The 25,438-nt window shown below is 37.7% G+C and overlaps 2 protein-coding genes across 3 annotated transcripts in view; both read left to right on the top strand.

Annotated features, from left to right (window-relative positions):
* TMTC4 (transmembrane O-mannosyltransferase targeting cadherins 4) overlaps positions 1 to 25,438 on the top strand; it is a 56,722-nt gene that overhangs the window by 20,204 nt on the left and 11,080 nt on the right. For both annotated transcript variants that reach the window (XR_007630875.1, XM_050332059.1), the window contains exons 6-16: positions 3,776 to 3,873; positions 5,901 to 5,993; positions 9,238 to 9,399; positions 10,163 to 10,365; positions 13,470 to 13,641; positions 13,726 to 13,857; positions 21,393 to 21,472; positions 21,646 to 21,753; positions 21,875 to 22,016; positions 22,692 to 22,806; positions 23,294 to 23,406. Coding sequence is in view for 1 of the 2 variants with exons in the window: in XM_050332059.1 (XP_050188016.1) it covers positions 3,776 to 3,873; positions 5,901 to 5,993; positions 9,238 to 9,399; positions 10,163 to 10,365; positions 13,470 to 13,641; positions 13,726 to 13,857; positions 21,393 to 21,472; positions 21,646 to 21,753; positions 21,875 to 22,016; positions 22,692 to 22,806; positions 23,294 to 23,406 (1,418 nt within the window). In the remaining variant the exon portion in view is untranslated. The remainder of the gene's footprint in view (positions 1 to 3,775; positions 3,874 to 5,900; positions 5,994 to 9,237; positions 9,400 to 10,162; positions 10,366 to 13,469; positions 13,642 to 13,725; positions 13,858 to 21,392; positions 21,473 to 21,645; positions 21,754 to 21,874; positions 22,017 to 22,691; positions 22,807 to 23,293; positions 23,407 to 25,438) is intronic.
* Positions 21,906 to 25,438, top strand: part of GGACT (gamma-glutamylamine cyclotransferase) — a 44,860-nt gene continuing 41,327 nt past the window's right edge. Inside the window, exon 1 of the mRNA XM_050332075.1 lies at positions 21,906 to 22,016. The gene's annotated coding sequence lies outside the window, so the exon portion shown is untranslated. The remainder of the gene's footprint in view (positions 22,017 to 25,438) is intronic.

Raw genomic sequence — 25,438 nt, 5'->3', positions numbered from 1 at the left:
GTACCAGGGAGACCATGCCAAAGGCCTTACTAAAGTCCAGGGCTTTAATGCTCATTATTTGGGTCCTTCATTATTTCTCTTTTGCTGAGTGTTTTTATCATCTTTGAGAGTCCATGCTTAAGCTTGGCTTTACTTGGCATACTGAGACATTTCTGGCATCTGAGACTTGGGATGTTCACAAGACAAACCTGTGTCCGCACAACTTTGAATATTTACCTATTGAATGGCTTCTGTTTTCTTTTATTTGGCTAGACCATTTCTTCAGACCAGGTTGGATGGGGCTTTGAGCAACTTGGTCTAGTGGAAGGAATCCCTGCCCATGGCAGGGAAGTTGGAACTAGGTGATCTTTAAGATCCTTTCCAACTCAAGCCATTCTGTGATTCTGTGATGATTCCAGTATGTCAATGGAATTCTGGCTTCTCCTTTGTATGCTTCCTGGCCATTGCAGCCTGATAGCGCTTCTGGTCTTAATACACATATTTTTATTCCTTCATCCAAATATTTAAAATTATCTATTGGAGCCAGACAAAGGAAGGACCCAATAGAGAATGTTATCTTTACTCTTTTTATGCACAGCGAGCTAGTATCTAACTGTAGTTTTCCAGCTGTTATTTGTACCCATTCTATATTAACTTCAGGCAGCTCATATTTTTTTCTGGCATATTTCACATTGTTTCCAATGGTATTCTCATGCCTTTGTGAGGTCAAGGTATAGGATGTATTTTACAACTCTGCTTTCATGGAGAGACACTTTTTTTTCCTCTCTGAGTCAAAAATTATACCTAGTTCTGTATAAATGACTAAAATATTTATTTGGCAAACATATCCTTTTATGTTTTAGGGTGTCACTTAGAAAATATTTTGTCAAAAAGGGTTTTTTTCTGGGTAATTTTGACCACTCAACTTAACTTTGTTTCTTAAGCCTATCCTTTCATTTTTTTTCCTCTTAAAAAGTAGGCATATGGGCATTGTTTTATTTTATTTCAAACATCTGGATTCTCATGCGTTTTTCATGATTTCTCAGAGGTAACAGTTAAGATTACTCTGGATTGTATAGGACCTGTTGGAGTGAATTTAATCAATCATTGCAATTTATACAGATTAACTTCTCTATGAATTCTGTGTCTTGTAGTTCACTATCTTTGTTTTGTTATTGCTCCCTTTCTGCTGGTGTACTTGCCATCTGATTGCAGCTGACCTTTTTGTGAAAAAAATGACAGAAAAAGGCACTTCTATGTTCTTGTCATTGTCCATTTTGTTTCTCAATGAGTATTAGAATAACTCCTTCCTTTCCACTCTTCTTACTGATATATCTATGGAATTTGTTTTTTATGGTTTTGCTTTTTATGTGCATTAGTTTTTCTCATTTTGTGATATGACCTCTCTGATCTTGTTTTTCTGTATAAATGTTCTGCTGTTACACTTGTCCTTGATGATTTGACCTAGTTCTCTTTTTCCCATTACTCTTACATTTTGAATCATCAAAGCATTTGTGAGTTGCCAGCTGGTCTCTTACTATATATACTTCCCACTATCTTCCGTGTTAAGAAAGTGTGTATTTGTGAACTAAATACTGCTTCTGTGAGAAGTGCTTAGTTGTCCTGACTCCTTTCCACCAGAATTTGATTCTGAGAAGAAGAAATCTCTCAGCAGAAGAAAGTCGACTTCCATGAATACAGTGAAGTCCATTGGCTGTCTTCACTGTTTTCGCTTTTACATTTACTAAGGATGACTGATTGTCATTTTGTGAATACTGTTGATTACTTTGCCTTCCATCCTTGCATTATCTTTGCTAGTTTATTTCTATGTTAAAAAAGACAAACAAACAAAACCCCACAAAACTGGTTTTCTAGAACTGGCTGAACAGTCTGTTGTATTGTAGAGTCTGAGGAGGTGAAGAGCTCCTTCAGGGGATGTGTTTAGGACAGATTTCTTTTTGTCTTAGCAATACTCATAGAACAAATGTTGAAGCTTTTTACTCCAGGAGTTACAATGCTCAGTTGTTCTTCTGTATAACATGAGCTGTAGTTTCCCCATTGCATTTTATTTTTTTCTGGTTCCAATGTTTCTTTAGTTTAATCATTACGTAATTTGTATTTCCATGTTTTGTTTTGCTAATTATTTAGAAGTGTATGACTCTTTCCTAAAAGAAGGCTTTATTTTAACTGAATAACATCTGCACCTCTGATGTTAAGTCTTACCTCACCTCTGGGTACATAATTTGGAGTGGAGGGAGAAGGATCAAATGCCCGCTATGTATTGCAATGGTGAATCTCAAATCTTAATATTCACTCTATTGAAGCTTTAAGTCTTAGGTAAGAAAGCACTGTTACATGTAACCTCAAAACCTGTTCTTCTACATATCTTTATGAAAATTTCTGCTCTCTGCCACAAAAGAAGTAGCCTGCTTCAAAATGAAAGAGAAGGCCAGTGTCCACAGATTCTTTTCACACTTGTGGTTATGGTTTGTATCTGACACAAGAACATCTGAGCTACTATACCAGTTTCCCTGTATAACCAGGAATAGAGAGAGTTATTTCTCTGAAAGCTGTTCAAATGCATCTAATTAAGTAACTTAATCCCTAAAACTGTCCTCTTCTCCTGACCAGTTACAAAGGAAACCTAGTATACTAGCTTAGTTGAAGGTGCCTACTTGTGGTGAAATTAATCCTAATCTTGCCATTTGCCCTTTCCATAGACCATTATTGCAGTTCTCTTTAAGCACTGAGGGTCAAACATGCATTACGAGTAGAGAAGAACTGCTCTAGAGATCAAGGAAAGTAGGAAAGGGATTCAGTCAATGAATGTAGAGCTCAACTTTGTTTTTTGACATGCCAAGTCAAGGATTAATTCTTGTGATGCCTGTAGAGCCCATGTTACTTGAATCAAGAAACTGCCTCTGAATGAGCAGAGTGCTTCCCTCTGCTGCTTGCACCTGCAGAGTAGAGGTTGTGACAGATATTTTTTTATGTGAAGTACCCATGTACTCTGCGCACCTTGGCTGAAGAAGGGTTTATTGTTATATTCATCTCAAATATTCCTGGTTGTAGTACGCAAAATCAGCTACATGGTACAGTCTTTAAAGACTTTTTTTTTTTTAGTAGAAGCTGTAGTTATTCTTGACCTCTTAACCCCAGAGTTCCTCACCCTGCTGTAAAACTGCTTCCTGAGTGTGAGAACTAACTGCTTCTGCTCAGATGCTGAAATTTTTGAGCTCCATGGCATTCTATTGCAGTGATAATGAAAGTACATGAGGTACTTGCTAAATACAGTAACCCTGGAGAAGCAGCGTCATTGTGCTTTTGTAGGTTAGACTGCAGTTAAAACAGGTTTTGTGTGTGATACATCATAAGTAACCATTAAAAAGAAAGAATTTCTTGTTCGTATGGTAGCTTGGAAGAGAGTGACCAGTAATGACAGAGCTCTAGCTAAGGATGATGAATGTTTCTAAATATTGGGAATTAACCTTTGCAGATGATGAATTGTGGAAACTATGCGGAGCTTCTGCCATTTTAATTATCTGGCTAAAACATCTCGCAAATGGGGAGATTTCTAATGTCTTTGAGAACAGAAAATGACTGCAATAATGGGACAAATGCCAACATATTGCAGGAGGAGTCCTATGCTTTTTAAGTCTCTATATCCAGATCTTGAGTAGTAGAAAAGATTGTGAGGTTAAATGCTGTTTATTTTTTAAATTCTTATTTTAATTTAGGTTGCTAACTTTACCTTAAGTGTGTAAACCTAAAGTTACGGCATGCTTTATTTTGACAGATAAAGAAGGACATACATTTTCTGTACTCTGGGTGCTGGTGAGTGTTATCCTAGGTGCAATAGCCATGCTGTGCAAAGAACAAGGAATTACAATACTGGTAAGAATTGTATTATTGACTGAATTTTGACCTCAGATCTGTCAGATACAGTTGTAAAGCCTACAAAGATGAATCTTCTCCACAGCTAATGACATGCACACCTTTTTGTTCTGTTCAGAAAACTAAATAATGTTGACAAAAAGCAGGATTCTAGTAGATCTGTCTTGATTGTATCCTTGCCAATTTGTTGATTTTTTTCATTTTATCTTTTGTAAGCAGGTCGTATATATCTGTTAATTTTTTACAAAGTTTAAAAATTTTACAGTATTAGTTTCAATGCATGTCACTTTCACTGGCCTTGTTTTTAAATGTAATTGTTGAGATAGCAGGCCTGCAAACTTGAAGGCTTTTGGACAAAGATAGATATAACTAGATGACAGCATTTTTAAAAGCTCTACCCACTTGCTTTTGCAAACATTGTAATTAGAATTAGGGCCATTGTTCATGCACTTCTGATACCAAATCTCTTCCTTCTGCCCCTTATTTAAGGATCTGTCTGTGCAAACAGATACAGTTACTGTTCATGTGCATTGTGCTCTGACTTTTTATAACTTCAATGAAGACATTCTGTTTTGAGTGACCAAACCAGCCCCCTGAAATGCTGTATCTTTGATTTATATAGCCATATATCATTATAAATAAGTCCAATTTATAGCTTTAGCTGACATAGACAACCAACAGAATCAGAAAATTCTTTGCAGCAAGGATCTTCTTGTCCTTACTAAAAAAAAAGGGAGAATAAATTACAGAAAACTTCTTGCTTTAGGATGTTATTTTTGGATAAATGTTTGTAGGGTGATGTATTCTTTAAAGGTGTCTGTAAGGAAAACGTACAGAATTTTCTTAAAAATACGGTGTAATTATTTCCTTTAGTAATATGAAGTAATTATTTGAGCTTACAGGCACAGAATTATTTCTGGATTTGGGTTTTCTTATTTGTTTGCTGTTGCATTGCTAGGATGATTATATTTGTTGTTGTGCTAATGGGCATGGGTCAGAGGGATGAAGGGGTAAATTACACATTACAAGGATTACTTGGAGACTGAATGTATTTTTCAGCAGAATTCTTGCCTTCCTATCTCCATTTGAGTGAGCCAAAAACCTTTTAACTGCAAGGTGGCCTTTCTACATGGAACCAAGCCACACTCTAACCTGTCTTCTGTCCCCTCCTTCTGACTGTTAGAGAGCCTTGTGGCCTCCCAGTGTACCTGGAACTATTTTTCCTGTCTTTTTTCCACTTAGTCTTTAGAACAGTGAAGTAATTCCTGAAATTGTTAGAATATAGGCTAAGTACTCAAAAATAATCATGGTTGGTAATCGCTGAAACTTTGTTTGGGAAATGCTAGTTTGATTTTGCTGATAACCTTGACAGAATTATCCCTGGACACATTTAGGGGGGGTAGTATGTGCAAGTGTAGTCCTGCAAAGCACTGAATATGCGCCAGTTTTATGTGTAGTGGCTGATGTCACATAGAACTTGGTGCCTTTTCTTTCCCCAGAAACTTGCACTGTGTATATTGGTGTCAGTGCAAGAAAAGCAAGCCTGATACCTCTGTTAAATCTTTCTAAGCCTTTGTCTGCACCCTTTGAAAACAGTATTTCTGAAACCCAACAGTCAAAACATGCCATGCTGCACAACAATACACAAAAAATAAGTTGAAGGCTTAAGAAACTCTACCTTGCTGACAGAAGCCTTACCTTTTGACTGCAGCATTTATGCTGTGGTACATCTGGGAAAGAAGACGAAGAGCAAAATAATGTTGTGACCATGCATATGTTATCTAGCTTGCTGGTACATGGTATTCCATGTGTCACGAGAATTCCCATTGCAGTAAAATATTATTCTACTCCTCTGAGCTCAAGTTCCAAATTTGTCATTCTGCCTTCATTACTGCCAATGTATCTCTCTGCTTGTTTGGAGTCAGAATTAAGATGTACAGTAACTCATGGTAGAAGTGCAATTAAAGATGTATTTAAAAAGAAAATGTGGTTCATTTTATGCTCTTATTTTTCTCTTGGTCGCTTAGGGTTTGAATGCAGTGTTTGATGCACTAGTGATTAACAAGATAAATCTTTTGGAGCTCATTCAAAAGTTACTACATAAGGACAAGTCATTGGAGGTGAGTCCTTAGAGGTTTTGTTCATTCTGACCATTCAGACAGTCATGTCCTAAAAGACAAAGAGCCAACTTCTCAGGTTTGATTGTTGAGATTTTTAAAAATAAAAGCTAAACACCAGAAAAGGTATTGTCAGTCAGTCTTGTAAGGCAATGTGCCATGACATCTTCTCAGCAACATGAATAGTAATGGGGTATTGTTAGAATTGCATTGGATAGTGAAATGCATTCCACAGTTTTCTCAACAGTATGTTAAAAATGTGGTATGGAAGAGCTGACTGCTTGATGCAACAAGTTATCCAGGGTCAGTAGCAATAAACCTCAAATGGTACTTTAACATAGTTTGGTCAGAGTAAAGAGAGGGAGAGATGTATTCAGATTCTCAATGAGATAGTTAAGCATTTGAAAAAATACGGTAAAAAAAAATTATGTTTAACTTTGCTAATTTCACTAAAATATTATACTGCGTTTCTTTCAGAATAAAAATTACCCAACAGGAAATGGTTCCTAGTAGCTTTGGAGTTGAAAAATGAAAAAAATATGTAAGAACCGATATTGCTAAGGATTGATTTTCTGACTTTCGTTGATACCACTTTATCTAGGATTATCTCAAGTGGAATCTGGCACATAGTATTTGCATTGACAAGCAAATAACAGAAACAATCAGCCTCAGATGAATGAATGATAACAGCCAAATAGACCAACAGCCTACTAGAACATCACTACTGTTGAACAGCTAAGTCATTTGCCTCTCCCATCCAAGATTCAACAAGGCTAAGGAATATGCTTTAATATCCTTCACTTCAATCAGTGGTTTCACTGCAGAGGAGTCTCACTCCTGTTTCTGAGCGGCACAATGCCTATGGGACTTTTAAATTCCTTTGCAAGGAGTAAAGTGAGGAGTTTCACGGGGAAATCAGGGAAAGTGGAATCTCTAAAACTGAAACAGTAGACTTAACTAAGAAGGGCTAAGTGAGGGGTACAGGAGTATTCCAGGCAGCAGATAGGAATAATGGAGAGTTTTGCTGTATAAAAAGAGTGCAATAAGTGGCCAGTCAGCCTCTCATCAGTGCCTGTTAAGATCATGGAATAGATCCTCCTGGAAGTTAAGTCAAAACATATGAACAACAGGGAGGTGATTAGAGATGGCCAACACGGCTTCACCAAGGACAGATTGTGCTTGATTAATCTGGTGTCTTTTGCTGTGGAGTGACTGCATCAGTGTTCAAGAGAAGAGCTGCTGATGTCATCTACCTGCATTTCTGCAAGGGCTTTGATATGGTCCTTCATAACATTTTTGTTGCTAAAATGGAGAGATATGGGTTTGACTGATGTACTGTCAGATAGGTCAAGAATAGGCTGGATGGCCACAATCAGAGAATTACAGTCAATGGCTTAATGTCCAGTGGAAACCGTAGTGAGTGATGTCCTCAAGGGTCCATACTCACACCAGTTTTATTTAGTATCTTCATCAGTGATGTAGATAGTGGAATTGAGTGCACCCTCAGCACATTTAGAGATTACACCAAGCTCAGTGCTGCAGTTGAGGGAAGTGATGCCGTCCAGAGGGACCTTGGTAAGCTTGAAGAGAGTGGGCTTGTGTGAACGTCATGAATTCAGGAAGGCCAGGTGCAAAGTCCTGCACCTGAGTTGGGGCAGTCCCCAGTATCTCTACAGGCTGAGGGATGAATGGATTGAAAGCAACCCTGCAGAGAAGAATTTGGGAGTACTGATGGATGACAAATTTGATATGACCGAGCAATGTGTGCAGGTAGCCCAGAAATATCCTGGGCTGCATCAAAAGAGACATGACCAGCGGGTCAAGGGAGATGATTCTGCTCCTCTACTCCATTCTGCTGAAACCCCACCTGGAGTACTGCATCCAGCTTGGAGGTCCCCCAACATCACGAGGACTAGGACCTGTTGGACTGAGTCCAGAGGAGGGCCATGAAGATGAGGACAGGGCTGGAGCACCTCTCCCCCTGAAAACAGGAGTTGTTCTACCTGGAGAAGAGAAGGCACCAGGGAGACCACCTCTCTAGGAGTATTGTAGTGTTTGATAAGTAATAAATTCTTCACAATGAAGATAGTGCGGCACTGGAACAGGTTACCCAGAGAAGTCATGGATGCCCCGTGCCTGGAAGTGTTCAAGGCCAGACTGGACCAAATGGTGTCTCATTTCAGAGAAGCACTCCATCTTCTGTTTTTCTGATGACTTGTTGAGGCTGCATAAAATAACTTCAGCCATCATGTTTCAGAGAGTTCTGAGGCAGCTTTAGAGCACTGTAATATAGGGCGTCAGAGAGAAGCTATGTCCTTAATTTCCCATGGGAGTTACTGTTCGCTACCTAGGTAGGGTGTTGGAAGCTTGGATTTGCATCTTAAAGCTGTGACTGGGATATCATTATACTGATGATTCTGTTTCCAGTCTCTACTGGTGAAGCTTGAAGAACCTCTACAGTATACAGTGTTTTTCATTCCATTTATGAAAATTATGTGTTATACTTCATGGAGGAAATGTAAAAGTCTGTCAAATTTAGCTTCTATGCCATCACTTCTCTATATTTAACGTGAATTGCCTTTTTTAGATCCTAAAGTGTATATTATAAAATGTGATCTAAATCAACTGAGTTAATGTAGATCAAATACAATTTTCTTTTTTGATCTTGGGTTATTTTACCTTGAACTAAGTGATTTGAATGCCTGTCTGGCATTAGATATTAATTATGTTTTGGGCTGTGAAAATTTTAATTCAGTTTCTAATTCCTCCCAGTTTTTAACTGTGCAGTTTTCTTGGTGTATGCATTTTGCCTCTGAAGAGACCTAAGTGGACAAAAACTTTCCGTAACAAGCAATCAACTGAATATAGCTATTTAAAACAAAGTTCACAAAGTACCCACTCTCCATTTGAGAAAGAAAAGATAGATGAATTTAATAGGCTGTATACTAAAGGCTGTATTCTGCTCAAATTCCCTCTCAGAAATTGCCACGTAAAATTACATCAGCAATAGACTTACTGAGGATTTGTAGACAAGAGACTGCTTGAATAAAGAAGTTTTCTTTCTTGATTGAGAAGGAAATGAAAATGTTTGCAAAAATTATTTTGCAATAAAAATGTCAACTGTAATAGCAAAAATGCACAGGAATGGCATCTTCTTTCTGAGATAGAAGTGAAAAGGATGGGAATGTAGTGGGTAAGAGAACGAATAATGTTTCTATATGAGGTGTTTTTTCTTTCTTTCATATAGAACACTGGGCAGTTAAGGAAGGGGCTGCTTTTCAGGATAACTCTCCTGATGTCTGGAGGGGCCAGTATACTTTATATACGCTGGAGGATTATGGGCACAGGGCCACCGGCTTTCACTGAAGTAGACAACCCAGCTTCATTTGCAGACAGTCTGTTTGTGAGAGTAAGTTATGAAGTTGCTTTTTTTCTGACCAGCTCGGAACATTTGTCTTTGTCGTAAAATCGAGTCTTCTGTTCTTTAAAGAAGCAATAAAGTGAGCAATCTTTAAGTTTCAACATGTGTGATAAGTCACCTTCACTTCTGCTCCTGTGAGGATTTTCTGCAATTTTTTTAATATACCTTTCTGCAATTTTTTTAGTATACCTTGCATATTCTTTGCATTCAATTTAGCATGCACTGTACACATTGATGTACTTTTCCATTTGCGCACTATTTTTGCCACGCATGCAAGAAATTTTCCACATACTGTGCTTGAGTTTTCATCTTTCTTTCACGATTGAAGAAAATAGCATTAAGTTCTAGTCTGATGTATTTAGACTGTGTCTTGGCTATATACCTCTAATGGCATTAAGGCTCTTTCTGGAGATGGAAAATGAAGGACGAAGGCAGTGGGTGATGTCTTTTTTGATGTTTTCTCCTGTAGGAGATGCTTCTTTTTACATGTGGATATTGGCTGGGAAGCATAGAATTGCATTTCTCTGCTCTGAACAAGAGAGCCACCTAGCTATGTTTTAAAAAAAATTAATTTCACAGCTGTAAAGGAAATCTGTATGTAAACAGTTGTAGTGTAAAAGTATTTATGGCCTCTTTATTGTATAAGATATGTTTTGTGATAAGGGAAATGAGAGAAGAGAGAAGGACTAAAATTGCCCCTCCCCCCCAAGTTTAGTATCAAATAAATGTTTGTTTTCTTTTTGACTGACAGGCTATAAACTATAATTACTACTATTCCCTGAATGCATGGTTGCTGTTGTGTCCCTGGTGGCTGTGTTTTGATTGGTCAATGGGCTGCATACCCCTCATTAAATCCGTCAGCGACTGGAGGATAATTGCACTAGCAGCACTTTGGTTCTGCCTAATTGGTCTGATATGCCAAGCTCTGTGCTCAGAAGACAGCCATAAGAGAAGGTAAGAGACAGTGATGAATTTTAAATGCCTGGCCAACTTGAGTACAGTATTATTTTGTTAAATCCACTAGTGATAATTTTAACAATTCAGTGGAACCAGTGTCTAGCAAATGCCGTTCAAATAAATATTTATAGCTGTCATTACAGTTTTATCCCAAATTGGGCCCATCACTGTATACTGACTAGTGGGAAAGAGAGTTGGAGGAGGAGGCATGGATGGCTGCTCTGTTTTTTCTCCTGAAATGGTATTTTGAGATCCTTAACACTATAGGTGGTAAAAAGTAATATGTGCTCAGAACACAGTAGGAAATTATGTATGTCGTTGCCCTTACTTCTTACAAATCATCATTTCCTTTAATCTTCTCCTAATAATGAGAGAGGAGATGTGCCTTTCAGTTCTTTAAAAATTTTCAACTTCTCAATCATAGAATGGTTTGAGTTGGAAGGGACCTTAAAGATAAGCTAGCTCCAGTCCTCGTGCCATGGGCAGGAACACCTTCCATGAGGTCAGGCTTCTCAAAGCTCCATCCATCCTGGCATTTAACGCTTCCAGGGATGGGGCATCCACAACCTCTCTGGGCAACCTTTTCCAGTGCCCCATCACCTTCACAGTGAAGAACTTCCTTAGATGTAATCTAAACCTACTGTCTTTCAGCTTAAAGCCATCAGCTCTGGTGCTAACACTACATGTCCTTTTGAAAAGTCCCTCTCCAGCTCTCTTGTAGCCCTCATTAGGTACTCAAAGGCTGCTATGTCTCCCTGGAACCTTCTCCTCTCCAGGATAACTGGATCATCTCCATGGCTCTGTTCTGTGTTCACTCTTAACAGGTCCACATCCTCCTTATCTGGGGGACCCCAGAGCTGGATGCAGCACTCCAGGTGGTGTCTCACAAGAGTGAGTAGAGGGGCAGGATCACCCCTCTCAACCAGCTGGTCATACTGCTTTTGATACATCCTAAGATATGATTGACTTGTAGGCTGCAAGTACACATTGCTGGGTTGTCTTCAGCTTCTCATCAACCAGCACCCCCAAGTCGTTCTTCTCAGGGCTACTCTCAATCCATTTTCTATCCAGCCTGTCTTTGTGCTTGGGGTTGTCCTGACCCAGATACAGGACCTTGCATTTGGACTTCATGAACTTCATGATGTTTGGACTAGCCTACTTGTCAAGGTCCCTCTGGATGGCATCTCTTCCCTCCAGTGTGTCCTGCACAGACAGCTTGGTGTCATCTGCAAATTTGCTGAGGGTGCACTCGATCCCACCGTCCTTGTCACCAGCAAAGATGTTAAACAGCACTGGTCCCAGTACCAACCCCTGAGGAACTCTACTTGTCACTGGCTCCACTTGGATATTGAGCCATTGACTGCAACTCTTTGAGTCCATCCAATTTCTTATTCACCAAGTGGTCCATCCATCAAATCCATGTCTCTCCAATTTAGAGACAAGGATGCCATGCAGAACAGTGTCAAATGCTGTGCACGAGTCCAGGTAGATGACACCAGTTGCTTTTCCCTGATCCACCAATGCTGTAACCCCACTGTAGAAGGCCACAAAATTTGTCAGGCACAATTTGTCCTTAGTGAAGCCAGACTGGCTTTCACCAATCACCTCCTTATTTTTCATGTGCCTTAGCATAGTTTCCAGGAGGATCTGCTCTATGATCTTGACAGGCACAGAAGTGATCTATTAACCTGTAGTTTCCTGTTTCTACCTTTTTCCTTTTTTAAAAAATGGGGATTATGTTTCCTTTTTCTAGTCAGTAGGAACTTCACCAGACCATCATAACTTCTAAAATATTTTGGCTAGGGGCTTAGCACCACCTTAGCAACTTCATCCAACAGTTTCCTCAGGATCCACAAATGCACCTCATCAAATCCCATGGACTTCTGCACCTTCAGGTTCCTTAGATGTTCTCAAACCTGATCTTTTCCTACAACAGGCAGTTCTTCATTCTCCCAGTCCCTACCTTTGCTTTCTGTAACTGGAGCGGTGTCGCTGGAGCACTTGCTGGTGAAGACCGAGGCAAAAAAGTTGTTGTACCTCAGCCTTCTCCATATCCTGGGTAAACAGGTTTCCCATTTTCTTCCAGAGAGGGCCCACATTTTCCACAGTCTTCCTTTTGTCACCAACATAGGTCATTCTGTTGTTCAGAGTGAAAATTTTTTTCTTTTCTGTGGTATTCTGTAATTTCATCTATTCCCTCTCATCCTCTCAAAAGTTAACAGCCCACCTGCCTGCCTTCCTGCTGTTTCCATAGTTATTTGCACAAATAAATGATTTTGGAGAGGGTTGGAATTCTTGCTACAAGTGGTGTCATAATTGCTAGTGAAAACGCACTCAGTAAGCATATATTGCTAAACAGTTTGTAGTAAAAAGTAAAGACATCATACCTGCAGCCTTTGTAAGAAATACCTGACCCAGACCTGAGGTTCTCATTCCCTTATGTCAGGTCTGCAAAACTGAGGTACTTAGTCTCTTTTGTCTGAGCTCTATATGGTCCACAAAGAGTTACCTGCTGCACTAACCTCGATACCTCAAACAAAGAAGACAAACTGCCCTTGAAAAGCGTGTGTCTCTGCTGACTGTAGAAAGACCCTAGATTGCTAACTTTCAAGTGGTTAACCACAATGGATTCCACTATTGATGTGTTTGTTAGGAAAGAAAATGTTCTCTCGGTTGGATGTGCACCTAGGTTTCTTTTTTAACAGTGATGTATGTTTTTTCCCGTTGCTGTCTTACTTGTTCCAAGAATAGACAGGTAGCTTTTACCATTACTTTTCCTGCCTGTGTATTTTAAATAGGAGTTATGTAATTAATGTGTAATGGGGCTATTTTCTGGCCTGGAAGCATGAATATTGCTTTTCTAAAAATTACAACAATGATTTTAAAAATGCCTGATGGAATGAAATGTCAAAACCTCACTGAAATTTAATCTGATCTTGTTAGTAGCTCTCAAAGGCTGTGTTTGAATGCCCTGTTCCATGTGCACATCCTTCTAAATGTTTAAATAATTTGTTAAGTAGAAAAGGTATCTTTTGTTAAAAAAAAAGGAAATCTTTTGTTATTATTTCTGGTTAATTTGGGAATCTGTTTCTTGTTTGCAGAATCCTTACACTGGGACTTGGATTTCTTATTATCCCTTTTCTTCCTGCAAGTAATCTGTTCTTCCGAGTGGGATTTGTTATTGCAGAGAGAGTCATCTACCTCCCCAGTATTGGATATTGTATTCTCTTTACATATGGATTTAGTCTCTTGAGTAAGCAAGCCAAGAAAAAGGTACCATCAAAACAGTCAGTAAAGCTGATGATGAAGTGCTTCAATTGAAAGATTTCTTTCTTAACTTTCCTCTCTTTCCTTAAGAAAATTCTTGCTGTGGCAGTACTTGGAATCTTGTTGATAAATGTTATGCGCTGTGCACTCCGCAGCAGTCAGTGGAGGTCAGAAGAACAGCTTTTTAGGAGTGCGCTGTCTGTGTGCCCTCTGAATGCAAAAGTAAGTCACTCGTGGATTTCTAATTTTTTTTTCTTTTTTTTTAAGTGTTTTGAAATTTGGGGTCAAGGAGGTGCTCTGCATAGTTAATATATTGTGCTACAGTGTTATTCACAGCCTTGCTTGGTGCAAGAGTGACATTGACATGTCAGACACCTAAATTACAGTGGTAGCATACTCCAATACCAGACAGTGCAAATTACAATATTGTGATTCAGAACTTGGAGGTGGGAGTGGGGAGGTGAGGGAGGAGGGAGAGCGCACTTCAGGAAAGGCATCCAGTTAAATTGGATGTACTGCTGATTAAATCTACTTAAAAGAATTGTACATATAATTGTAAGCTATTGCAACAAAAATGTCAAAAAGAAGCTAAGTAAGTTGTAGCAATGTATTCAACTGAATAATGCCTATGCTGTTTTTAGAATCTTTTTTGTGTACCTTCTAGTGGTATATAAACCCAGCACAGCTACAGGACAAAGCACCATCACATCAGTGTAATCACAGGATGCGGGGGTCAAATCTTTGCTCCCACTTCTGCTCTTTTGAAGTGGTTGAATGGGCTAGAGTCTTCAGACATGGGCACTGAGGAAAACTGCAGTTTTCTCTGCAAGGCTTAGAGAGGGAACAAGTAAGAGGTGGGACTGGATAGGATGTTTCACTGAGCTGAACAGCAGTGCTCGGCATCGCAGACTGAATCTAGCCTGCCAACAGAGGTGACCTCCACAGCAGTCCTTTGACAGCCAAGAGTGTGATCTGTTGGAGCATACCACTGCCCTGATGCTGTCTGAATTTTAGCAGAGACTCTCTCTGAAGAGCCTGGGAATGGGAATGTGCAGCTTGTCAATAAAAATACATTGATGTTAAAAGATCAGATTTCTGTAATCTAGAGTGGTATCTAGACAATACAGATCAAGACACAGACTTCAAAAAAGAACCTGTGAGTTCTCAACTTTTCAAAAGAGAATGATAGATGTAGCATTTACTGGAATACAAATACGCAGCAGTTAGCTGTAAAAAACATTTATGGCCAATATTTACAGCATGGTAGTGTCTTTCAGTAATCTCAGATTTTAATACATAGGAAAAGAGCTGTTGTATTTTATTGTGTGGCAGTGGTAGGCAGCCATCTTCTTTTTAATGATGACCTCAGTATATCTTGTCTTCTGGATGACAAGCACATACTATAAATGGAGCAAATGCAATCTGTTTTCTTTGTGTGTAACTCCATCCATCTGCCATGGTAAGAGTGCTTTAGACAGATCCGCACTCTTTGCCTGTGCTCCAAGCTCTTTGGACTCAAGCCATGTCTGGCTGGGAAGCTGTGTAGCTCTGCTCCCACAGTACTGTGCTTGAGTTGATAAGCTGTGTGCAAGCTACTGAACTAATGCAGCTGGTTTAAAGCCAGTGAATGTACAGGGAAAATGAGCCTGTGTTTGTCAACACTGGGCTCTGTAGACATGCCTGAGCTGTATTTCTGCTGGTGACAGCTCGTGCAAATGGGAAGCATGGTGATGTGAACAGGGAGGGCCTTGTAGGCTCACATTCCAATTTTGCTGAAGGAGTAACTTCGAAATCACAGTACTAGGGAACTTTCCTAGGCAAAAATATTAGAGAGCACATGTATGAAAGCCAATCTCTTGTTTTCTTTATGGACTCAGCTGTATTTATTCAATTTTGACAAAGGTAAATATAAAAATTGGAACTAGGTTCTGTTCTCATCTTCTGTTGTTGTCTCTGAAATTGCAGCCTTCCTTTAAAAATTACTCCACAGGACTTTCTTTCAGTGACCCATTTATTTCAGTGGGAGGCTGGTGAAGACCAAAGAATGGAACATATATAATAGCTTTTTCTTGTTGTTCTTGGAATATATTTAATATGTGTAATGTGGTCATGCTTTACTTCTATTATGTAGCAGGGTTTCAAAATCTCAACTTCTAACTAGCAACAAAAGCTGTTCGTGTTTTGTGGTACAGCTCTTTTCAATTCCAAATTGTCTGTGTGAGAAGCATAGAGTAAACTTACTCAAATTCTAAATAACAAGTAGTAACAGCACTGCCTTCTCTAATTTCAAGACTCATCTTCATTAAACATATCTTTAGATAGATGTGAGGAGACTGCATTAAATGAGATTGTCTGGCATAGTAGTGAGTGAATCTGCTGCCTTGAGTGATGATGCACTTGGTTCAAGAGATGAAATTTAGGATCAACTTTAATAAATGTTGCCCAGTGATGAAAAAATTTATAGGAAATAATCAGGGACTATAATGAAATCACAAAGATTTTTATACAATGCAGATTTTTTTAATGTTTTGAATATTTTAAAATGTATTTAAAATGTTATTTATTTAAGATATTTAAATATAGATATAATATATAGATTGGTTACTTGCTTGGGTTTTTTTAAGAGAGAGAAAGAAGTATGTTACCGATCTTGGCTAAATATGTCTGGGAGCTCATCACACATTTGAACTTGCATGGCCCTGCACTTATATTGGTTCCAAAGGTCATTAGACTGAAACAGTATATGTTTTGAATATATTTGGTACTATTTTCCTTAGATGAACAGAAGGTGACTGTATTTTGATTCCATTTCCTCCTATCACGTTTTTTCATACTGTATAGATTGACTTAATTCCTGGTGCTCAGTGATGATGCACACTGGCGTGAGTTAGAACCAGGTCTGTGTTGTTTTTGTTAAAGCAAATTTTGTGAACAGTTACAGAGGCTGTTTTCTCCTGATATTTGATTATATGTTACAGGCAGTTTATAAATTTAGGGTATTTCAGCACTACAGACATAAAAAGCTCACTGGACCCAATTTGGCGTCTTTTCATTTGGTGTCATTATGTTGTGAGTTCATCCTGGAGTGCTTTGTTGAAGCACTGGAATATCTAGTTACAAACTGTGATAAAAGCATAAGTACTGTTTCACCATATCAGACTACTGGCTTGGATTTATGTCCTTAGCTTTAGACATCTACATCCGAGTGAGTCAGTCAGCCTTGCCATATAACTGGGGAGAAGAAACTGTTTCTCTTAGCATGTGGTTTATCACCTTGGACTAAATGACTGATATAAGCCAGAATTGCACCCTAGATCTGTGTGTTTCTTTCCACTGAGGATAAAGGAAGTCCTGGCAATTAGAGCATATGTGTCTACATTTTTCTTTTCCTAGATTTGAGATAACTGAATGTAAATGATTGTAAATTGCTGTTATTTTGTATGTAACCTCTCCATTCTCCTTGCTACTGGCTTTTCTTTAAAGGACAGAAAATAATAAACATAATTTTTGGAAAGCCATTTCAGTAGCAACTTTTCAGCAATAATAAGCAAGAAAATTACAATACTCCCAACAGAAGGTTACTAACTGTCTGCTTTGAAATACTAGGGTAAGTAACTTTGCACTTGATGCTTTGTGCAAACTGCAATTACTAGAGATACAAGTTTATACAAGAGACAGGCTATACTAATATCGAAATGGTACAGTAAGAGGTTTGTGAGATTGCTTTCTATACTTTCTTAAAAGGTCTTGTAAAACCTCTTTGTTACAGAACAAGATTTAGTGATGTCTAAGGATCTGATCTTTGTTCCTTAAGGAAGCTGATCTAGAGAGCATTTCCTTTAGATATTGAGATTTTTTTTCAATGCTATATGTTAAAACATTCATCTTTTGACTGCTCTGGGCTGTGTTTTTAGGGGCTATTTGCAGTGTTTTGCCACCATATTAGATATCAATTTTTGTGTTTACAAGCACAGTCATGCAGAAGAACCTTTAGACAACATTAGCTACACAAACAAGATGTCAATATCAAGAAGCTCTATTATTATTATTTGGAAAATACAATTTCAGTAGTAGAAGAAAGAGAAGAGTGATGACAGAAGCTGGCATTTAACAGAAGCATCTGCATGTTTCTGGAGAAATTTTGATATCTGTGCTTTGTTTCCATCCTCAACAAATGTTCATATTTGCTGAGAAGGTAATTACAAGTACCTAGGTTGAGAGAATAAAATTGGTGATAATAGCAGTTCTCCAACTGAGGGCATGTACCTCAGAGAAGGTTTGTTGAAGATGATACTACATTTTAATTTCCTCCTATGCTGCTTTGAGTAAAAACAAAAACAAAAAATCAGTTTGACAGTAATTTTATTTTTGTACAGAAAAATATAATTTTTCTTTCTCCTCTGTGTTTAAATGTGTGTGCACATTTAAGCATTTAAATAAGTGTTCAAGTACTATGTTTGTCTAACACAGAATAATATACAGTGATTTTTCTTTTTTGTACTGGCTTCTTAGGCTGAGGTATTGCAAACAGACAAATACATAGAGCCAGTTCTTTGGCTAGGCTATGGTGCTGTGGTTATGTTAGCTTAAACAACACAAGTCTGTTGAGATCAAGTAGGTTCTACTCTAGGGTATTTTTACCTGATTGCCCTGATTTCAGAGAATACTGTTGTTATGCATCCCTGAGAAATGCTCCTTTTAGAGCTATTACTGTAAAGTAATTGCCTGTTTAAGATTGATAAAGAAGCATCTGGGTATAATGTAATACGTCATTTCTAGTTAATATTTAATCATTTAATAATGGATTGCTATGCCTGCTCTTAAATGTTTAACCAGGAAAGGAAAATCCTCCCTTCCAGGCTGGCATGCACAGGATCTGCCAAAGGCAGAAGAACCACACCTCTAGACATGAAATTTAAAAAAACTCACTGGCCCCTCATTTTTAAAGACCAAACTCCTCCCACCCCAAGTGCTTCCCACAAAGCACTTGTGTCCCCTTGTTGTGCAGGGAGAGGTCATTGGAGAAGTCAAGGAGAGTTACAGTCTTGTGCTTAGCAGATGGCAGGTAGTTATTGCAGGCCTGGTTTGGGTGAGCTAAAGGCTGATCTTGGCATCTCTCTGTCATGGCCAGTGAAGTGAGAGACACAGCTGTATGGCAGAAGTCACATGCACCTCTCAAATGACCATGTGTGCCTGGAAACCCTTTGCTGGCTCTGTTCACAAGAGCAGGATGTTAACTGCATATTATAATACATTGTAAAACTGGTTTGGATATTTATGGTAGACTGGGGAGGGTTTTTTTGTGTTTGGTTTAGTTTTTCTTCTCTTCCCTTCTTTGTCACCATCATACTAAGAGGAACTAAAGCTACCATTTCTCTTGAAGGGAAATTAGAAAACTTGTGTACAACAAGGAGCCCTTCATTTTCAGAGGTATTGTATAGAAACATCATTTCCTTTCACACAGAAGCTATAGCTGAGGACAGAAGAAATACACCATTGAAAATGCTAGTAGTTTATTTAAATAGTTGTGGTATCAGTTTTAGTAGTCTTTTTAGTTCAGTTCACATACATACGTGTGCACATAATATTTCATTTGATGCTTTGATTTGAGAAAATTGATATATCTCACGTTTCCGCAGACTGCACAATTATTTTTACATGAGAAAAATATTCTTGCTGCTATTACTTTTGAGATAAAAATGGGTATTAAGACATGACGTGTTTAAAAAAAAAAAAAAAAAGAGAAAAATAGAATCAGAAAGTGAAAAGCTGTTTCCTAACATAAGACAGCTTACATGTGAAAGACTGTGAGGGGTTGGTGTATACCAAGTTTTTTCTCATCTGCTCTGTCTCTGGTCTTCAGTCAGATTTCTTTCTTCAGTAATGCTTATGACTTTTGCAAAATATTTTTAAAAAATTAACTTTCCTAAAGCTTCTTAAAGAAATAAATCGAATCAAGTTAAATGTAATTTTGTTTGTTGATATTGAAGTGTAAAGCCAGGTACTTTATGGGCTAATATACATTATTCAGTGAAATCCTTAATTATTTCTTCTGTTTTGCCACAACGTGTCTTTTATCTGGATAAGTTTTGAATATGTAAACTTCAGCATAGATAATCAGAGCAATCCAGTTTGCTAAGAATGTTATAGTGTTCTGAAAAATTTCTGGAAGAGATATACAAAGAGAATTCAGTCCTAAGAAACATCTTTCAGGGTACTTCATTTTACTTTAATGACCCCTGGGAAAATGCTATTCCATCTTTTTGGGTTTTTGACACCGTCAACTGATCTTTATGTTTGGTTATATCTTGATATAAATGTACCGTTCCATTGCTTCTTTGCCATGGGCCTTGTCATATTTTTATGAATGTACAATGAGAGTACCAGGATTTTTTTTTTTCTGGGAAACTGTGCTAGAATTGCTTTTATGGGATGCTGAATTTGTGTGCTATTTTATATCCTACAGTGTGAGGAGCTGCCTCTGTGAATGCTTAGTAAGCTTTATAGCATGTTTGCTGTCCATAAAACCAGTGAAAATACTTTCTCGCCCATTTGAAAAAGCATGGAAAATGTTCTTAACTTTATTTGTTGATGGTATGTTACTGTAGAGTCACAATCATATATAGAGATGAAATTCAAAAATAAATATCATACCACCTAGTTTCAAACATAATTCTATGTGCTGGATCACTAGGTCCCAGATACTGTGCCAACTGCAATTAGGATTTTTCAGTTGATGGACACATCAGATAAAATCCTTTTTTTGAGTGTAGAAGGTGAATTAGAATTATCTAAATGCATTACAAACCTGTCTTTTTGGACTTCAATCTGAAGTTATTCCTGCATAGTGTATTTGAAGAGATTTAAAGTAGATTTTTTAAATGTGGAAGAAATTAAAATGTGTGTTTGTTTTAAATGAAGTATATACAGTTTGGTTTCAGATAGTAAGGTAATCAACCTAAATGAGTCCTGATCTAGTTGCTGAGAAATCTCTTTTCAGGAATCAGTACTCTGAGTACTTATTGACCAGGTAATGAAGAAGATTTGTCTTGAAGTAGGATTTGAGATGTCTTCTCAGATTTGTCCTGAAATACTTTTATTCCTATCTAGACCTTGACATAAGTTCAGATGATGTATCTTCTTCCTTGTAGCCTGAAAGCTCTAGATCAATCCTTCATTCTTTTAACAGGCAAGGGCTTCAACATATTGCTGTACACGTAATTTCAGAAATGGTCTTCAATACATTTTTATCCTAAGAGAGTAATTGTGTCTGTTTATTTTTTGTTTGTTTTTGAAATATGTAACTTAGTTTTTCTGTGTATGTTGAGTTTCTTCTAGTTTAGGCTACAATGAAAGCAGAGTGTAATCAACACTTACATTTCTGTTTCTTCTGCTATTTGATTTGAGTCAGACCTTCTCTTACTTACCTGACAAATAAATGAAATTAAAAACAGGAGGTCTCCATACAAAGTATCTTGTAGGAAGTGTGGTGACCTCATTTCTAAAACCAGGAAGTGAATAATCTTTCTTAAATGGCTGTAACAGGCAAGCTGATTTATTACTTTATTCCTCAGATTTTGTCATACTGTCTTCATTGTATGCATTGTCCAATCTTAAATATCAGCCTACACCAAAAGCCAGCAGTGAATGACACAAGTGCTGACTGTTTCTGTTTGGAGAAGGAATTTTTAGCTATTTGGCTCCACAAAATATTTTGACTGTATGGCTTCTGGTAGAACGTCCATCTGTGTTTTCAGGTGCACTACAATGTCGGCAAAAACCTGGCTGACAAAGGAAATCAAAGTGCTGCAATCAAATACTACAGAGAAGCTGTAAGGTATTATGAATTTTACCGCTTTAATGATCTGTCCTAAAATTGCTTTCATGTTCAACATGAAGAAAACGCTTAGGTATTCATTTTCATGTTCTGCAGCATTGCAGAGCTAGCAATTTGCATATATTAATACATGTCCCATACATAATAATCATCTCTTAAATTTTAAATTTTAGGTTGAATCCGAAATACGTACATGCCATGAACAACCTTGGAAATATTCTGAAAGAAAGAAATGAGCTCCACGAAGCAGAGGAGTTGCTGTCCTTAGCTGTACAAATACAGTATGTTTAGAACAATGCTAAGCAGTGTTTTGCACCAACTGAGCCGAAATAATACAATAGGATCTTGTGCTTTAAATGCTTAATTGTCCTCTCTCTTGGTGTGTTTTCCCAATTTGCTCAGACCTGATTTTGCTGCTGCATGGATGAATCTAGGAATAGTACAGAACAGTTTAAGAAGATTTGAAGAAGCAGAGCAAAGCTACTGGACAGCAATTAAACACAGGAAAAAATATCCAGATTGTTACTACAATTTAGGGCGGTTGGTAAGTGCTTTTGAATAAATGATAGCTATGACTGGAATCTGTCCATGTCTATACATGTGTGTATATATATATATATTTATATAATTCTGCTGTACTGTTAAAAGCTGTTGTTCCAGTTTGCTTATATTGTATTTCAGGATGATTTCATACTTTTGGTAGCTTTTCCTATTGCTTTCCTGATATACTTCCTTCCATACAGACTTTGGTAGTCCTCCTTCTTCATATAAAGAGGTGTAAACAAAAATGCGGATTTTGGCACCATTTTTTTTTTAATCTATTTCCCAATATTAGACTATTTTGCTCTCAATAGTATATTATTTGGTAGTAGAACTATGCTGAAAAATTCAAATCTGATTTTTGAAAACATTTATATTAAATATTTACTTATCCTCTTGTGTAGATTTCTAAATTTTATGCTGATTTTTCTCCCTGTCCTATTGTTACATGGATATTTAAAGACAAGCCTTGTTCCCAGAGAAAATCAGAGGAAAATTAGTATATGTCATTCTTATCTTCTGTACTACCATAGTATTCTTTTTACATTTCAATTTTTATCTATAAAAACAAGTCCTACTAGAATGGAATGAGACATTAACAGCTCTTCAGTTTTTTTAGTGCATGATAGGAAAGTAAAGCATATCATAGCAGAATTGCAGGGTTTTTCTTTCATTTTAGTATGCAGATTTGAATCGCCATATAGATGCATTGAATGCGTGGAGGAATGCTACTGTCCTGAAACCAGAGCATAGTTTGGCTTGGAACAATATGATAATATTGCTTGATAACACAGGTAAAAGCCTATTCTAATGTTTTAATGAATAATTCAGTGTCTAGCAAAACTTAAAGCTTTATCTGTATATATCTTAAGGAGCTCTACCTCTTCTTTGGCTACCCAGACATTCTCTAATAATATAAGAATACCTTCTGGCTCAGTGGTTTTAAAGCATCACTTGAAATCCAGCAGATAAATTGCATTTCTGATCCTTACTTGAAATACCATCATTGTGCAAGCATGTTTGTATTATAGACCAATTTTCAGAACTTTTTAATCTTTGTGCTTTGTTGTTCTTCTGAAGGTGTTATCTGTTGAAAACAAAATGAAGACTTTCTGTTGACTTATTCTGAGGAATTTTACATTTGTGTGTGTGTGATACCTGGCTTTCTTTAAAAACTCATGCAATCAGCTTTTTATAAAATATGTGTGCTTCAGCATGAAAAGCAACTAATAAGGCTGTGTTAAAACATGCCTTCTCTTTTACCCCTGCCTGGTCTCGCAGGCAATCTAGCTCAAGCAGAAGCAGTTGGAAGAGAGGCTTTGGAATTAATACCTAATGATCATTCCCTTATGTTTTCATTGGCAAATGTACTGGGGAAATCACAAAAATATAAGGTAGGTAACTAGGGCTTTTTGACTGGAGGGTTTGGGGTTGGCTTGGTTAGGTTTTTTCTTATTTAAACTCCGCCTAAGTTTTTTTTAGAAACCGTTTGAGGAGACCATTGCTATTGCCTCAGTAACCAGGTTTCAATGCCCATTTCTGTCACATTTCTGGTGTGTGATTCTGGCCTAATTTTATCCCACCTTATTTTAGATGCCTGGGTTACAAATGTTGCTACCCTACACTATGTCAGTGGTCAGTGGAGGAAATAGGCTCTTAAGCACACTAGAGGGCAGTTAGGGTCTTGTGTTGCTTCACTGCCGAGGGAGAGAGCCTGCTTTGAATTAGAGGCCTTATTTCAGGAATTCAAATTAGATGGGATAGACTAGTCCTGGTCCTTTTGGTATGTAAAGGAAGCAAAATGTACCATTACCTCATATGAGTTCTAGCCTCCTTGCCTCAGACGCTATCTAAAATAGAGTTACAATTTGGGATCTGTTAATCCCAAATTGAGGATGGGATACCTGGGTAATCCCAGAATACTATGAGAGAAAGTCCATACACTGAACAATGTATTGAACATTCTCTTGGATGGTGTGGGTCAACCTGTGAGTAGTACCTCTGCATTAGCTACTTATATTTGCAAGTAGGAAATGTAATGAAACTGATAAAAATTATTTATTTTCCAAAAGGAATTGTATGGGCTGACAGAGAATAAATCATACACAGTTAATATTATTTAGTTGTTTTAATTGACTCCATAGTCAGTGTATGATATTATGTATGTGATAGGGACAAATTAATAATCAAATTTTTGGTGTTCCTCAGAAAAACATCATTTGCTGAACCTTGGCTTTTGGGGGATTTGATGTCTTTTTGATAGTGCTAATGCTAGCAGGACTAAAGGAACATCCTCAGTAATATACAAAGTAAGAAGATTTTGTGATGTGAAACTCAACAGGGCAAGAGGAAATGGCCTCAAGGTGCACCAGGGGAAGTTTAGGTCAGATATTGGGAAAATTTTTCACAAAAAGGGTTGTAAAATATTGGAACAGAGTGCCCAGGGAAGTAGTGGAGTCACCATCCCTGGAAGTGTTCAAAAAACATGTGGATATGGCACTTAAGAACGTGGTTTAATGGTGGTGCTGGGTTGGCAGTTGGACCTGATATCTTAAAGGTCTTTTCCAACTTTAACGATCCTATGATTCTCAAAATAGATACATTTTTTTCCACCAGTTACTGTGGCCACTTAAATTTCGACAGTATTGTTCAGCTGTGGAATCTTGACCTGTCCACAGGTGAAGCCAGGGCCTGTGACAAACCAGCAATTACTTTTATTTGCATTACTGATGCTGTTAAACACCCTATTTTTCTAGGCTGGCTGGGTTTTTTTCCTGTACACTCAATTCCTTTTCTCTCTCCACCTGAGACTGTTATAAAAATATATTTTAGGTTAATTTAGCAAAGTTCCAGAAGGATACAAATTAACATCTAGAGTATATAAGGGATGAGATTATGAAGGAGGTAATTGCTAGGATTATTTTGGTGAGTCATGACTGTGAAAGAATAGAGGATTGTACGGTCATTCATCAAGAAGAGTATGTAGCATGACAGAATAAAGAGCATTTATTATGAAATAAGTTGAAAGAGAAGTTGAAAACAAGCTAGAAAACTTCTCCAGGTGCAGGAGAGATAAGTCTTAGTGGATTTAAAAAATAAAAAAGGAGGCAGTGGGTTTGATTACCAGCTCTGAAAGGTCATTATGCTGCAGGAGGATGTGTTGGAGACAAAGCAGAAATAATAGTAGGGGAAAATGAAGCTTTCAAGTTGGCATCCTGAATAAAGCAAAAGGAATAGCAGAGCCCAGGGAAGAAAGCAGGGAGCCAGTGAGGGTTTTAATAGTTCAATATGGAGTAGTAGGTTTGTGTTAAAACAGGAAGAGCAAATTAAGGGAATTGGAAAGTGGACTCACTCACAAAGGTTATGATCTCAGCAGCTGTACTTTTGCATCACCTAGAAAGAGGAGATATGGGGGAAGTTAAGAGG

The sequence above is a fragment of the Myiozetetes cayanensis genome, unplaced genomic scaffold (assembly GCF_022539395.1).
Source record: "Myiozetetes cayanensis isolate MyiCay16 unplaced genomic scaffold, myiCay2020 scf5-8, whole genome shotgun sequence".
NCBI classification, from domain to species: Eukaryota; Metazoa; Chordata; class Aves; order Passeriformes; family Tyrannidae; genus Myiozetetes; species Myiozetetes cayanensis.
This window is presented reverse-complemented; position numbering and strand designations above follow the sequence as displayed.